The sequence below is a fragment of the Micromys minutus genome, assembly GCF_963924665.1.
Source record: "Micromys minutus genome assembly, chromosome: 2".
NCBI classification, from domain to species: domain Eukaryota; kingdom Metazoa; phylum Chordata; class Mammalia; order Rodentia; family Muridae; genus Micromys; species Micromys minutus.
In genome coordinates, this window is record NC_137971.1 from 74,373,683 (window position 1) to 74,390,107 (window position 16,425).

At 45.4% G+C, this 16,425-nt stretch overlaps 1 protein-coding gene across 2 annotated transcripts in view; it reads right to left on the reverse strand.

Annotated features, from left to right (window-relative positions):
• Positions 1-16,425, reverse strand: part of PRKCB (protein kinase C beta) — a gene marked incomplete at both ends in the record, with an annotated part of 329,224 nt that overhangs the window by 54,264 nt on the left and 258,535 nt on the right. For both annotated transcript variants that reach the window (XM_080911318.1, XM_080911317.1), the window contains one exon: positions 10,658-10,831. In XM_080911318.1, the coding sequence (XP_080767444.1) occupies positions 10,658-10,831 (174 nt within the window). The remainder of the gene's footprint in view (positions 1-10,657; positions 10,832-16,425) is intronic.

The window sequence follows — 16,425 nt, forward strand, 5'->3', positions numbered from 1 at the left end:
TGTTGGGAGGAACCCACAGTGCCAGTGTGGAGGGGTCACCAGACACCTTTCCAAATGGCAATGTTCCTCAAAGCAGGGTAGCAGATAATTTTAGTTAATCATAGGTGTATAGGTCTATACTTTTTATCATTTGTGTTTGTAGAGTTTGAAAATATAGTAAAATATAGGAAGCTTCTTATGTTGCAGGTGTTATTCTCTGAAGAGGAAGAGTAAGGCACACAGTATCAGATGTGACAAGAAGTCATGGGTGAGACCAGATCATGGCTGAAGATGACAAAGGACAGAGGGGATTTCAGCCACCCGTCTGGATGAATTCAAGCTCTTCACGAAGCTTTATTCCTCTATTAAAACACATTCATTTAAAAATTAGCCTTAGGGTGGATTGGTACCCAATGGGGTGACCCCTTCTCTGAGGAGAAAGGCAGGGGGTAATGGGACAGGGATTTGTAAGGGTGGGACTGGAAGGAGAGAGGAGTTTGCAATTGGGATGGAAAATGGAAAACAAATTATGGAAAGAAAATATTATTAAACACAAGCAGCCTCCTCACCTTAAAAAGTTAGTCTTAGAAATTTCGTTCATGGGTTTCTGTTATTGGCATCATTTGGTTGGCTAGTTGGCTTGGTTTTTGTTTATTCATTTGTTTGTTTGGTTGTGTCTTCTGGTTTTTTTCTGAGCCTGGTGGGACAAGTCTATACTGAAGCACTTGGGAAACTGAGGCAGAAGGATTATAAGGCCATCATGTGCCATATAGCAAGACTAAAATAAGTACATAAGTTGAATTCACTTTAAAAACTGAAACGTAATTACTTAAATATGTTAAATCTTCATAAATGGAAAGCTATTGTCCTTATAAAAACTATGACCTCGGTCTGGACTCTGATTTTTCCATTCTCTATCTAATTTGACTTTGGCGCATCAATATTTTGAAGAATTTATTTTACATAAAAAGCAAACACCTTTTTTTTTTTGTCCACATCACAAAGTTCCTATCCTGCAGTAGTCAGAAATGAAAGAGTTTCGAAGTCCAACTGGAGTCCAACCAGAGCAAACCTTGAGTAGAGGCAAGTTTGAGAGCTTCCTCTGAACATTGTGTGTGCGTGCCTATGAGCCTCTCTCTCTCTTTCTCTCTCTCTCTCTCTCTCTCTCTCTCTCTCTCTCTCTCTCTGTGTGTGTGTGTTGGTAATAGTCATTTCAGGGGCCAAAATAAAGAGTAGAATACAGAACTTTTCCCTAGAGCATCCCAAATCTTGGTTAAAATATGCATATAACTAATTCAAATTATGCTCAAAATAAATGCAATAAAAGAAATGGTATCAAGAGGGCCAGGAGCAAACCCTGGGACCTCAGCCAACTGCAGGACCTCCTCTACAGCCCCCAGCTCTTACCCCAGTTAGCCCCCTCCACAGCCCTGGAATCTGACTTTGTTCCCCCATTCTCCTTACAAAATCATTGCCTCAGAAGTTCCTCATTCTCACACTGGGGTTTTTGATAAAAATTTACTTGAAATACTGCCACACATAAGAATCATAGTACTTATTGAGAATCAGCTTCAAGCCCAGCATGCCTCTCTCCCTCTAGTCACGGCTCAGAGGCCATCTCTGGACTGGTGCACGTTGACTTGGATTTCTATTCTTCCCCTCTCTCCTGAGCTCCAGCAGGCCCCAGCCAGCTCCAGCCAGCTCCAGGACGTTCCTAAGTGGGCGTTCCACTGTCATCTTCAATTAAAAGCCCAGAACAGCCAACGGCTAACTAACCAGTCTGCTCAGCCTTAAAATGCCTTCAAAGGTGCTGCTGCCGTGGTCTGTAAACTGAAAGCAGCTTCTATATACTTTCCAATCTTTTCTTCCTTTTCTCCCACATTCCCTCAGTGAATTAAAAAAGCTAAAAAATCTCATGTATTCATGTCATGTATAATAGTTGTGCAGAATTTCCCAAATTTGGAATGTGAGTACAGGGGGTGGTCATTTAATATGGTAAGGGCATTGCATATGCACAATTCATCTGAGCCATGCACACGGAGACGGGGAACGCAAAAGCGGCAATCCTCCCCAACAGAGTGTGGCATGATGTCTGTGTGGGGGTGGGGGGATATCTGCCATCTTCTCTGCGATGATGGTATATGTGAACGGTGTATGTACACGTGTGTACATGGCACGTGCATATGTGCAGTCTAGAGGATGACATTGGATGGCCTGCTTTATAGGTCCGCCTCATTTCTTTGTGTTAGGGTCTCTCGCTGCCCTGTCAAGCTCTAGTGATGGTTTCCTCGCTCACAGCATGGAGCGGTTACAGGTGCATGAGAGCTGGGTTCCAAATTCAGCTCCCTGTTCGTTTGGAGATGCCACTCTTAATGAGACCTTGGGGAGGGGTGGAGAAACCAACTGTGTGGGCAGCTCCTTGTAACATGCTCTAAGATAAGTTTTGTTATGTTATCCCTATAGCAATTTTTAATGACTTTTCAAGGCTTGTCTGTGAATTCCGTGTCTGTAAGTTGCTCTCCTCTCCAGAGAAGCCGTGACGTACTGTGAGCAAGAGCTCTGGCTTTGGCACCAGCCAGTCCTGGTCCACACCTCAGTTACACGGGATACTTGTTCTGAGACCTCGGGCAGGTTATCTGCACCTTCTGGCTTCCTAAATGGAGTAGACTCATAACGGCTTCTCCATATGGGGTGCTTCCACATCAGACATGCGCGCCAAGTCTGTGTGAATTCACAGAGCTTCACTGAGGTGAATGTGTGCGGTCAAGGAGGTGTGCCCACACTAACTCCTTCTCATTTTATAGCATGACAATCCCTGTCCAAAATAAGAACCTCCAGCTTTTTTTTTTTTCATTTATTCTGGCTTCCTATTGCCCTTTGGTGCAGACACAAAGGTCCTCAGGGACTGGAACTGCCTTTCTTCTTCTGCGAACTTCATGGATCTTTAATTATCAAATGAATATGCCAATGCTACCATCAAGAGAATAGAGAAAACCCAACTAGCTTTGTCCCTAGCTGCCCTAGCACTTCTGCTCAGCCCGAATTTCTGGTTCCTTCCCTACCCAAGATCCTCTAATCATTAGTGCCCTGAAGCCTGCCACATTCACAGGAACACCCTGGGTACTACTTCTGTTTCCTATGAGGCACACCAGACTGCATGAGTGTCTCCATGGACTCAACTGTCATCCCCCCAATCATTCCTTCCCAGTACATAAAACACTTTTTATAAGGTTCCCACTGAGTTAGTGTTACCTAAGGAACACTTGATGGGACCATGAGGGCACACCTGACATATTGAGCCAATCAGATTCCCTCTCCTGTGGTTATGAACTGGGGCTCAGGAAATTTGCTGGATATGGACTAGAGAAGCCACCCTTTCCAAAAGCAGAGACAAACACAGAAACAATAAGAAAGAAGACAAATCTGCCTTAAACTTACACATTCTAGTTCCTCCCAACGTCAAGCACACGTGTCTTTATTTCTCTCCCATCAAGACTTCATTAGTGTTCGTTGCTTGTTTTAGTTTATGCATGAGGTAGTGTGGTGTGGTGTGGGAGAGAAGTATTTTGTTTCTCACAACCCAGTCATCTCTGACTAAGACCCCTCCCAGAATCTTCAGCACTGCCCTGAGGTCCAAACACCTCCTCGGACGTTACTACAAAAAACAAATATGGCCTGAGTCACCACGGCCCCTTGGATGCTCCGAGGCCTCAAAGGGCATGATGCCAATAAGTGGAAAGCATCCCTGTCCCCATCTCTGCCCTCCTTTGTATTCTGGGTTGATGCTTCTCCCAGCATGCTTTGCAGCTGAGTTATTGCTGGGCTATGGCAGCAAATTTGGGGAGGAAGTAACTTCTGTCCTTCAATGACTCATGAAATCTAATTCTATTTAAAAAAAAAAAAAGAGGTGCATATGTTCAATTGAAAAGAAAACAGTTAAAATAGATGTTTTGCTGAAGAAACTTAACTGCCTGTGCCCACTGGCAGTTGGGAAATTACATGAATGTGCCTGGCTGACAATTGTCCCTGAGAAAAACTGCAAAAAGATTAGAGGAAATGAAATTATTCTGTGCCCGTGTAGCAAGGGGCCCCGGCACTGCTCCGCTCATGGAACGACTTCCACTTAGTGTTTGTTAGATTCCATCTACTGTCTCTTTTAATCCCCGTGTAATGGGCTCCTTTTATGAGATGATAAAACCCATATTTACAGCTGTTAGTGACTTTCTAGGAGCACTATGGCCGGTAATCACAGGTCCGTGTCCACCTCCCTGGGGAATGCATGCTTTGCCCTGTGTGTTTCTGGGACAACTCACTAGAAGTTGATTTGTGCCTGAAACTGGCGCCTCTAATGAGCAACTCTCTTCCGAAAGCTTTTGCATCTATTTTGCCATCTTGTGAGCAATTTTTAAAATAATCTAAGAGGCTGAGCAGATGTCTCATATGTTGTTACCTATGAATGCCCTTGCGTTTGCTGTGTAAGCATGAGGACCTAGGTTCAAATCCCTAGAACCCATGTAACACTTGAGGAGTGTGAGTGTATACTCAATTCTGGGAAGGGTAGAAGATATATTGCAATCACTGGGGCCTACTGGCCCTTGTCTGAAGGTAGCAAGGGACAAAAAAGGTCACATAATGTCCTCTTCTGGACTGTGTGCATGGCTGCCTGCACATATGTGTATACAGCACACACACCCCAAATTTTAATTGCCCTTTTAGAGACACTGCTGCAATATCGGAAACTCAAGGGGAAGACAGTTATCTCTGAACCGTTTCCTGAATCTAATCAATATCTTGATTTGGCCATAGAAGTCTTTTCTGTGTTTGTGTTTAGGCTGAGCACAATTAGAATACATCAAATAAAATTTAATACTCTATATTTCCACGAACATGGAAAATGGCACTCATATTTTAGAAAGCATTGAAAATACAATGTAACGATACTCTGGACAGAGTTTTGCTTTGCTAAGTTAACTTTTAAAATAATGAGCTTGGGGGCCAAACAGTGGTGGAGCAGGCCTTTTAATCCCAGCACTGTGGAGACAGAGACAGGTGGGGCTCTGTGAATTTAGAGCCAGCCTAGTCTACAGAGAGCTAGTTCTAGGACATTCAGAGCTACACAAAAAAACCCTGTTTCAAAAAAAAAAAAAAAAAAAAAAACCCAAAACGAAGCCAAAACAAAAGCTTTGTGTCATTTTAAGAATGGCAGAAACGATCTAGGTTGTTACTGGATGAATTTTACTTTCATATGTTTTGACTGCTTTGCAGGTTTAAAAAAAAAATCTATCAAGAACCTTACATTTTTAAAATTCTACATCTCTAGCGCGTGCACACACACACACAACCAACCTATTAGGTTTGCAGTATGCTATACTAGTTTTGCCATTCCTTTAAAGAGAGCTGATTCATAAAGGAATTCTGGGTCACAAAATACAACATGACAAATGGTTCAGGCTAGGCTGGCCCTCTGGCTGCTCCTCAGACACAGGGAGCATGTTCCTGCCTGGGGCCTTCACACGAATTCTTCCTGCTCTCTGCCACTGCGTTGCCCCCCAGATAGCCCTGCCTGTTCTGGTCTCTGCTTAAATGTCAGCTTTACCACTAAGGCTTTCCTTGATGAGTCCATCAAAAAAAAAAAAAAAAAAAAGTCATCTCACAATGCCAGTCTACCTGATGCCAGACTCTCTGCTGCAGCCATTTTCCTGTCTCCTTGGTAGAGTGGGAATCCCAAGTGAACGGGGCACTTGATCTCCTGTTCCCTGTGTGTTGCACATATTGGTACTATAGGGGATAGACACAAGGGGTTCAACAAACAAGTACACATGTGGTGAAATAATTGGGAACCTTCAACACACCAGCCACAACCCTCTGGCTTTCAGGATGCTGCCTGTCCCAGTGCTCCTGGGCAACCTCAGCATCCCTCCAAGGCCAGGGCCACAACACTGCTAGCACATGAACTGTGCTAGATGCTCACCCCTAGAGGCTTTCCCCAGAAACTTTTCTGCTCATCTAAGCCTCAATAACAATAGCCATGATGCTTCTGACACTCACTCCCCAAGAGAAAAATCCTAGCTAACTGTTGTGAAAGCCATGGTGGGGGTGGGTGGGAGTGATGCTTTACAGTAGCAAGAACACCCAATGGGCCACTAGAAAACTCTGTCTCTAGTTCTGGGCTTGCCACTTGTCAACTCTGTTACCTGAGTGACTTGATTTTTCTTGAAGTCAATTTCCTTTGGGCAGAAAAGCAGACAATTGTTGTGAAGCGTGGTTACAACCACAAAAGGAGAGATGTTTGTGAGTCATCAGTAGTAGTGTGGAATTCAGGCATGAGGGTACAGCAAAGACTTCCAGACATGGAGTTCTGGAGTCTTCTAGAATACATGCAGGCTCTTTAACTAACCAGTTCTGTGACATTACCCAAGTTACATAACTCCTCTGACTGCCACCACTCTTAAAATAATGTACCCTAAAAGAGGGGCTGAAAGGGTATGGAGAGACACGGTAATAAGTCACACCATGGGCTGCTTACTGCTGCTTTGGGTCCTCGTCCCTCATGGGCTTGGTTCCCACTTGGAGGCACTGTTTGTGAAGGCTTAGTTGGCACAGCCCCGCTAGAGGAAGTGCATCAGTGGAGAGGGATTTGAGATTAAAAAGCGTTAACAATGTGCGGTTTGCTCTCTCTGGTTCATGCTTGGGGTTGAGCTATGAACTCTTTGGCTTCTTGTTCCGGCCACCACATCCTCTACATGCAGCCATCCTCTCCCACCATCTTATTCCTCTAGAACCACAAGCCATATAGACCCTTCCTTCTGGAAGTTGCCTTGGCCAAGGTGTCTTCCACAGCAGCAGCAAAGTAACTGAGGCAGTCCCTAGTGAGGTCCCCTTGTCGGAATCTCAGCACGATGCACCCGGGGTGAGTAAGAATAGTCGGGGGCATAGCATTGTGTTCATAGTGAGGAGTTCTGTGTCTCTGATCCTCAATCCTTCAGCTGTGGGTAACCCCTACTGTAACATCTGTGTGAGGCTGGGATGAAACATTTCTAAAGATTCACATATGTTCAATGTTCTGACAGAAAGTCAGCTTCACCCTGGAGGCATGGAGACCAAGGCCATGAGGCTTTACTGAGCTGGTGGGAGGTAACAGGGTCAGGTTAGAGCTCAGGCCAAATGGGAACATTTGTGTGTTGGGAAATGTCAGGTAGAATGGTATCCAGGTCATCCACACTCAGACAACCTTCTCATGTACTGGTGTGTATGTTAAGTGTATTAGAACCACAGCTACTCTGCCTTGTTCAAATCCTGGCCCTGACATGTAGCTGCATGGCTTAATTTCCTTGTCTGTGAAATGGGTATGGCAATAAGATCCATCAAAGAGTTGCCAGGAGGCTTAAATTTGTGACTCCCATACCACACAGAGAGTGGACATTGTAATACTTATTGTATGAAAACTTACAATACACATAATTATTTTTAAACGTTAGAAAATGGGAATGAAGAGATAGTTCAGCAGTTAAGAGCATTGAAGACTCAAATCTAATTACCAGCACCCATACTGGGTGACTCATAACTGCCTGTACCTCCAGATCCAGGGTCTTTTGATCTCCACAGATGCCTCTCCCCCTCTTGGATTACACGGACATATACAGACAGACATACACACATGCACAAAGTTTTAAAAAGCAGACTGGGTATGATGGCACATGCCTTTAATCTCAGCATTTAGGAGGTAGAGGCAGAAGGATAACTTTAAGTTGAGTCCATCCTGGTCTACATAGACAGATCCAGGACAGGTAAGACTACACAGGAGAATCTGTCTCAAAATAAAAGAAAAAAAAAACCATCAATTGTTTAAAATGAAAAAAATAACATAAGTTGTGGTATTTTATGCAATGGGAAAATGTCCAGAGTACAGGTGAGGTGTCTAAACATGGGCAAGATGGCTGAGTGTCTACTTGAACACAAGTAAAGTGTCCAGGTGTCTGCTCCTCTCCCAAATGGCTTCACCAAGCCTTTTGGCAAGTGCATTTCTCCAAGTATCCCACCCATCACCCCACCCCCAAAACAAAACACAGCCCCTGGAGATGAATTAACTATTTCGTGTTATTGTCAACCAGTGAGAAACTCTCTGTTGGATCCTTGTTTCGGTAAATATTAAAAGGATGACTTAACCTTTTATCTCCCACCCCCCCCCCCCAGTGCAGTCTCACTCTTCAGATGCCGCTCTAGTGTGGAGCTCAGCACACACATGCACACACTTGGTTCCCACACCACTTGGCACTCCAGGCCACCTCTAAGAACTCAGGTGCGGTTCATTCCATCGCCCCTGTTGTTTCTGTTCCAGTGGATACAACCGCCCGGCATGTTCCTTTATGCCACTGACTGGCACAAACATGACTCTAAAGATCAGTAGCTTTTTGGGCAGGTTTATATATTAAATTCTCAATCCACTAACCCTCTACACAATAAGATTACATCCAATGGACAAAGATACAAACTGCCCTTCTATATGAGATAAAATGACCTACAGAACCCCTTAAAAATATTCCTATCTACCTATGGTCATTTATCACCACTTATGACCACCTGGATCTAGATGCTCCTTCTCAAGCTCCATCTTGATTCCTCCGAAATCTCCTCCTCTTCCATTTTCCTGGCCTTTTCCCCACCTACTCCTCCACTGTCCAATCATGTATCACCTTAATATCAGCCCACAGATCCTCCTACGTTCTAGAGTGGAAAACTGTCTAGAAGGAGTCACAGACCCTCTCCCCATGCAGGACAAGAGTCCACTAACTCTCGAGGTTCTTAGCATCCCTGGCATGTAATGACTCTGGGATGGGGGGAACCTAGTGCTTGGTACTTCTACCACACGAGTGCTCCTCCCGGAATCTACAATGCCAGAAAACTGAAGCGCAGATTGGGCAGGCCACTTGCCAGCATAAGAATAACCTCAAGTCCACTCCACATGGCTATTTTCAAAGCAGTTCATTACTAATAAAGATGCCAACCTTCATTCAGAGCATTACTGATAAAGATGCTATCCTTTGACAAATATTAGTCATAAATGACCCCCTCCTCTCCATTTTGACAACACAACTGAAAATGCAAACTGCCGTTCCAAGTTTGCCACTGGCCTGTTTACTAGGCAATCAGTTGTTCACAAGCTGCTACTCTTGAGTATGTTTGTGAACCAGCCATGGAAAGGGGGTAGTGGACATCTCAAGGGTTACCTCTTAACTCTGTTAACATTTGGATCCCTTCTGAACTGAATTCCCCAAGGTAATGTCAAAGATATTTGGCATCTTTTGTTACTGGCCTTTGTCTGTACCCATACGATATAAACGATCATTTACTTACAGTTTTCTTTACAGCCACTCTCATTTTCCCTTAAAGGTTTACTTTAAAAACCAAGTTTTAGTCTCCCTTAGAGCACAACCATGAACCAATTCACTATCTAGAAGTGTTAATGAAGGGAAGAAATGAAGCTTGGATTCTGTCTTTTTCTGTATGAACCAGATCACTGGGAAACAAGCAAGGAGAATGCTTTGTAAAAAGCATTCCAGCTAGCAAATGTAAAATAGATATTCCCATCTTACAGCATCCATTGAGCTAATGGACTTAGTGATGAGAGCATCAGTCTGGGCCAGCATCACCAAGGTCCTTAAGCATTTCCCGAAAGAATACATCCAGCACCAAGGAGCACCTGCGGTCTTACTAAAGGACAGAAGCTGAATCTGACCAAGCCTCTAGATCTAGCTGAAAATTTTCAGAAAGTACAAGGGAGAGAGGAGCATGAAGAGGTGCTTCAAGAGTACGGGAAGCAAAGCCTAGGCTGAAAACACTACAGACCAAATAGCACAGAATGTTCAGCAGATCAAAGAACAGATAAAAGAAGATGACAAAATGGCTTTGAGAGCTCCCTAGAATAGCCACCAAAGCTATATCACATTAGAAGCATCCAGTCCATCTCACGTAGAGGGTGAGAAGTACAGTCATTGTGTCGGCTGAAAGGCAAAGGTTCTAGAAGAATCCTACAGAATCCATCTCTAAAAGCCATTGGCCTTTCACAGAACCATGTCTTCAGGAATGAACTCTTAATTTGCACTTGTGCTTGGGCTCTTCTCCTGGGCACGGAGGTCAGTGTCTGACAGGAACAGAGAAGGGCCAGGACCCACTGAAGTGACATCTTAACGCTTGCAGAGGCAGCAGCAGAGAGTGCGTGAATGTTCCCTGCTCATCCCGGCGGCCATGTTCTCAAAGCACTAGCCCTTCCCTATAACCCTTTTACTAGCCTTGGATACTTTCTCCGTTCTATGCCCTCTGGAAATCCTCCTCTGGGAAGGCCCCTATCAAAGGCCTCAGGTAGCCTGCAGAGACGTACTCATGCTCCTCTAGAGGGCTAGGAGGGCTGACTCTTACTGTCTAGACTATAAGATTTGCTGAGGCCTCGTCCCTAAGTCACTGCTTGGAAAGACTTGGATTGTCTGGGTATACAATTTGCCTGAGTTGGGACAATATCTGTCCCAGGAAACAGTGTTCAGTGGTAACATCAGCTGACTTCTGTGGGCCCAGCACCCTTTAGATTCCACAAGGCAAACAGCCAGCTACTCTTAAGATAGCATTATTGGCCCAAACCCGTGGAAACCCTGGAAGTGGCTACCCAGTGAGCTGGACCCATTACCATGGTCTGGAAGCAGGAATGGAGTTGAGTCAGGAATGGAGGCTTCCCAGGCAGGGCCAGCACCCGCTTCTCCACCATTGTGCACTCCACATCGTCATCTTGGATCACTACATCTTTCTTCAGGATCTTCACGGCATAGAGCTCATCTGTACCCTTCCTCTCCGAGAGCATGACCTGGGAAGAACAGCAAGTACATCAGCTCAGTTACAGGAGGCCTAGAGGACAACCATGGGTACCCGGAGTCCTTGAAAACCATGTTGTGTGAACCCGGAGGCAACAAATAATACTTTGCAACCACCTCACACTTTGAATGGTTAAGTCCTATCAATAGAAGATGGTTCTAAGAAAGAGGAGACTGTGTTGAACCCTTTGGCACATCCATTGATAGCAATAGCAGCCAGCATGGCCAGAAGGATGCTCACTCCCCCAGCCCCATGGAATCAAATTTCTCCGTCTTAAGGAAATCGTCAAAAGGATCAGATGTGTGGTAGATAATCAGTCAATGCTAACAGCACAGGAATGAATGAATGCTTGGTAGCACTGAGTTTTAGACACCCTCCCTTTCTTGCTTCAGTGTGTCCTGCTCTGTAAGAGCCTGCTGGAAATGCGGCAAGAATCAAGCAGTCATGCTCCCTGACCCTGAACTCAGGGAGGAAAAGGGAGCAGACACCTAACGACAGGACTAGTCAATGCATTGCTTTAACAGTCTCACCTGCTGTCTTGGGGCTTCTTCCTACAAGCTGCTGAGCAGGGTCAGCAAACCAGGTGGCTTATGGACAAAGTGTCATTTTCATTATGGTAGTATTATCCTTGCTCTTGACCCTGTCAGAAGAACTATCCTTGCATGTGCTATTTTCAAGGAGGCTCTTAGGAAGCACAGGCCTGGATCACATTCCAAGGAGACCTGGGCCTTCCCTGGAAAATCTTCCCTAAAGACTGGCAAGGTGATATTTGCTAAAGACACTGTGTTACCTGCTTTGTAAGCAGCACTCATCAGCACCATAGCTTTGAGTGCTTAACAATGTATTGAGCAATTATTGGTTCTTCTTTTGTTATCTCTTATTTACTTTGCATAAGATCATAGAAAGTAGACACTGCTATGAATCTTATAAGAAACTGAGACGAAGCCTGCCCAAGTACAACCTGGAGCAAGGGCAGGACGTTAACTTAGGTTTACATGGTCAAAGTTCCTGTCATGATGATGATGATGATGATGATGATGATGATGATGATGATTGTATGCAGGTACCTGAGTACCATGGCACACACATGGAGGTCAAACAACTCTCAGGAGTGGGTTTTCTTCGAGGGATCCAAACATGAAACACACACAGCCAGGTTTGCACAGCAACCGCTTTACCCATCTGGAGCCATCTCACAAGCCCAGGGTTCCTATCACTAAAGATTAAGAGATTAAGACTAATGTGCTCAGTCCTGACACAAATGAACAAGACAGGGCAGCAGAGACCTGGGGCCACATGGAGTAGGGAAGGAAACCCAGGAGCTTATAGGTGGGTCAGCATGGCCACACAGCTCTTGTCCTAACACAAACAGTCCAACTGGACTCAGTCACGGGAGCTTCTAGAGCCCTGCATCCACACATCAAAGCTTTCAGGCAGACCTCAACAACTTCCTTGAGCTCACCCAGACTCTTACTTCTACCGTCTTCTCTCTCCTTCCAATCACTGGTGGCCGTAGGCACTACAGACTCCGGGTCATGTAGGATGCTTGAGGAAGAAAACTTCCAACACAGTTTTACCGCAGTGTGCTTTTCTCTGCCTCTGTCTTCCACACAGCTGCCTATCTCGGTGGCTGTTACCTGTGTCACACTGACTCGGCCCTCAGAACAGCTACCGGCTTAGGTGGCCATCCAGTTAGAGTCAGGATGTGTCTCTGGTGCACCCCCACCTCCTCTGCTCTCTACACTGTACTCATGTTCCTAGCCTTTGCCAAAGCAGGGAGAATGAACAAAGGGAATCCATGTCCTGGATTCAGAAGGAGGTGGGGTTTTCCGCTCCCTGACTGTAGGACAAGCTGGGCAAGAACACAGGGAACAGCAAGGCGACCAGGATCGATGCGGTGAAGCAGAAGGACCAGAGAGAGGAGGAGAGCCACACCTGAAAGGATAAAATGTCCTGTCACACCCAGACCTTCACCCATAGTCCAGGACCCTCCTGTCTGTTCTTAGTGGAGAAACTGGAATCGACAGCATCTACAACTAGGGGACAGTGACACGATCGAGCCACCTCGCCTGCCCTCATGTACTTTTTCTACATATTTTTTCTTAATGCCTACACTGACTCTTGTTAACTGTTTTTAAGAATCTACTCACCACCTAGCACATCCCTGACACGCAGTTAATGCTTACATGGGAGACAAAGAGAGCAAAACTAAAAATGCAAATCATTAGCCACAGAACTAGCAATGGCCATGGCCACATTCCCCCATGCTCCTGAAGTGAAAACAAAGCTCTTATTAATTGCATCGAGCAGTTCCCGGAGCTTCCAGAAACTTTAATACCAGCACAGAGGGCATGGGTTGTTTGCCCAGCTGTCCCTGCGTCTCCAGGGTGAGGATTCCACACAGATTGGAAGGATGTGTTGAAGTAACGTTCTTATCAAATTCCAAGCCACATCTGTTACCCAAGAATCTTCAGGGAGAGATGTGATAAATAGCAGAACCCAGGCGACAGCAAATAAAATAGAGAAAAGCAGCCCAAGGGCTCCCTGTTGGGAAGCTTGTGGTAATGAACTTTGCTGCCAGATCCCAATGGCAAGGTGTGCCCAGAATCTTGACCTCTGGCCACAGAGTGGGTAGTGCTCGGCAATGGTGAATATATAGATTTGAGAGTTAGAATGCCTAGTGTATATCTAAGGTTAGCCATAAAGTAGGTTTTTCTGAGCCTCGGTTTGCTGAGCTGTCAAATGGGTGTGCCAAAAAAAAAAAAAAAAAAAAATCCTCAGCTGGAGTCTGAGACAGGGCGTATAAAGTACAACTTAACCTAGCACTAATGACCACTTAACACGAAGCACTGGGCTGTCTTTCAGGTCAGGCACAGCCAAGAAAAAAAAACACGAGGTGGCTTTAAACAACAGAAACATATCCTTTCTGAGTTCTGGAGGCCAGAAGTTCAAAGTCGAGATGCTGGCAGAGTCAGCAGCTGTTGGAGACTAAGAAAGAATTCACCCCGTGTCTCTCTCTCTCAGCTTCTGGCAGCTGCCATCTAACCTTCGTACTCTTGGCTTGTAGATATACAGATCTCTCCAATTTCTAACCCTTTCTCCACAGTGTGTTCCTCCCTGTTGTCCTGTGTCTGTGTCCCAATATTCTTACAAGGACACATTAAATTAGGGCCACTCTTAATCCAGAGTGACCTCATCTTAACTCAGTGCCTTCCGCAGAAATCTGATGTCCGGAGAAGGTCACCTCCACACAGACCAGGGGTTAGAATTTGAGGTTACCTTTTTTTTTTCCTAAGGATGCTGAGAGGGAGGACAGTGGATGGAATTTAAAAAGTCTGTCATCTATCCTGAGGAAAGCCTGGGGAATGGCTAGCCCGTGAACCAGACGCCTGAGGTTGCGTTCACCAGCTCTGCTTCCGGTCTTCTTACTCCTGACTTCCGGTCTTCTTACTCCTGACTTCCGGTCTTCTTACCCACGAGAGCTCTCCATACACGTGAAAAGCTTGAGCCAGTTTGTATCACTCCCTTGGCTTTCCTGAGACCTCCCGGTGTCTTCCTACAAGACCCCTGTCTCTTAGGTGGGTCCCTGACTGCAGTTCTCTCCCCAGGCTTTCAAGCTTCTGCTCTCTGACCTCCTAGTGGCGGCTCACAGTTCACTATGACCCTGTGGGGGCCCTGACTGCCTACCTTCCCTAAGCATCAGTGCCCATGTCAAGGACATGGCTTCATCTTGCTTCACAGTGCTGTGCCTTTGTGTGTGTATATATGTGTCTGCACATGTATGGTGTAATCGAGTGCGTATGTTTACCCATGGGTGCGTGTGTTTACCTCATGGTGGCCAGAAGCTGTTTTGGGTATCTTCCCTGATTTACTTTTTGAGTCAGGGTCTTTCACCAAACACAGAGGTCACAATTTTGGTTAGATTTACAGGCCACTGCGCTCTAGACATCCACCTCTAGGGTTCTCTCTGCCTGTGTCTGCCCATCTTCACCCCCTCCCCCCACAAATACTGAGATTGCAGATGCGTGCTGCTGTGCCTAGCTTTTATGTGGGTACAGGGGATTAGAACTTCGGTCCTCATGCTTGTGTACCAGGCACCACTTTGCCCACTGAGCCGTCTCCCCATCCCCCTCATGGCACTTTCCACAGCAGGCACCGCACTGAGCATCTGCCTTATCTTTTCCCTTTGTGAGGTCAGTTTGCTGTCACTCAGATTCCTAACATCCAGCACACAGTCAACAGTGAACCAATATTTGTTCACTAATTGAGCTAACAGATCTGAGTGAGAAAAAGCAGCTACAACTCCCTAGATCTAGGTCACCCGCTCAGGGCTTCAAGTGCTTAGAACTTGGAATTACTTAATGTGTGTAGATGACTTCACTCAACCCATATTTCCCAAAGAACTTGAAAGACTATTCAAGATTATGTAACACAAACAAGTGCATTGTATGGCCCATAAAGATACCTCAACACAGATGGTTATAAATGATTATACACTATGTAGCCAACACATATGTCTGTGTGTTTCCATACGAGTGTATGTATATAGTATATACTTTTAATACATTATTTTGCCTTCCTCTTCTCTTCCCTCTCCCCTCTTCACCTCCTTTTCACCTTTCTTCTCTCTCCTCCTCCCTTCTTCTCTCCTCATCTCTCCTCCTAGAAGCCAATACAACCAGCAGTACACAAAATGCAATAACACTGATATTTTCTATAGGGAAAGTGATTTTGTTTTCAAGTAGAACACCATGCTTTTCCTGAAAATTGGGTGTGAAGGCGAGTCCTTCCTTGCACAGAGCTTTGTACACTCAGAGGAATTGTGAATGGCACTCTCACCATCATCCCCATAATGGGTCAGAGGAGCAGGAACAACGCATGCAGCAGCAGCAGAAGCCTAGAACTAGCTGTCCTGGCTGTTTCCTGTCAACCTGACACAAGCTGGAGTTACCTGAGGGAAGTGGGACCTCAATTGAGAAAATCCTTCCATAAGATCAGCCCTCAGGCAAGCCTGTGGAGCTTTGCCTTCGCTGGTGATTGGTACGGGAGGGCTACCCCAGTTGTGGGTTGGGCTATCCTTCGACTGGTGGTCTGGAGTGATGTAAGAGAGCAAGCTGAACAAGCTGTGGAGAGCAAGCCAGTCAGAAGCATTCCTTCATGGTCTCTGCATCAGTTTCTGCCTCCAGGTTTCTTTCCTGGGTACCCTCAGTGATGCAGTGTGACCTGAGAACCGTGAGCCAAAATAAACCCTTTCCTCCCCAAATTGCTTTTAGTCCTGGTGTTTTTTTTATCACAGCCATAGAAATTCTAACTGAGGTACTACCAAGCAAAGGTTTCAACCTGTTGACTTCTGCTGGTACATCTGCATCTAAAATGAACAAAAGGATTTTGGGAGTCAGGGTCTTCGAATTCTATTGAGCACAAAGTGTGTCAGTAAAGTGTCGGAGCAGCAGACATATGAGAAGGGACATGAGTAAATAATTAAGTTAAAGCTCTTGTGTCTACAGTGAAGACACCACAGGAAAGCTGTGAAGCCTGTACCCCATGTCCCCTATTATAAACCCACTGAATGACAGACTTGTGACA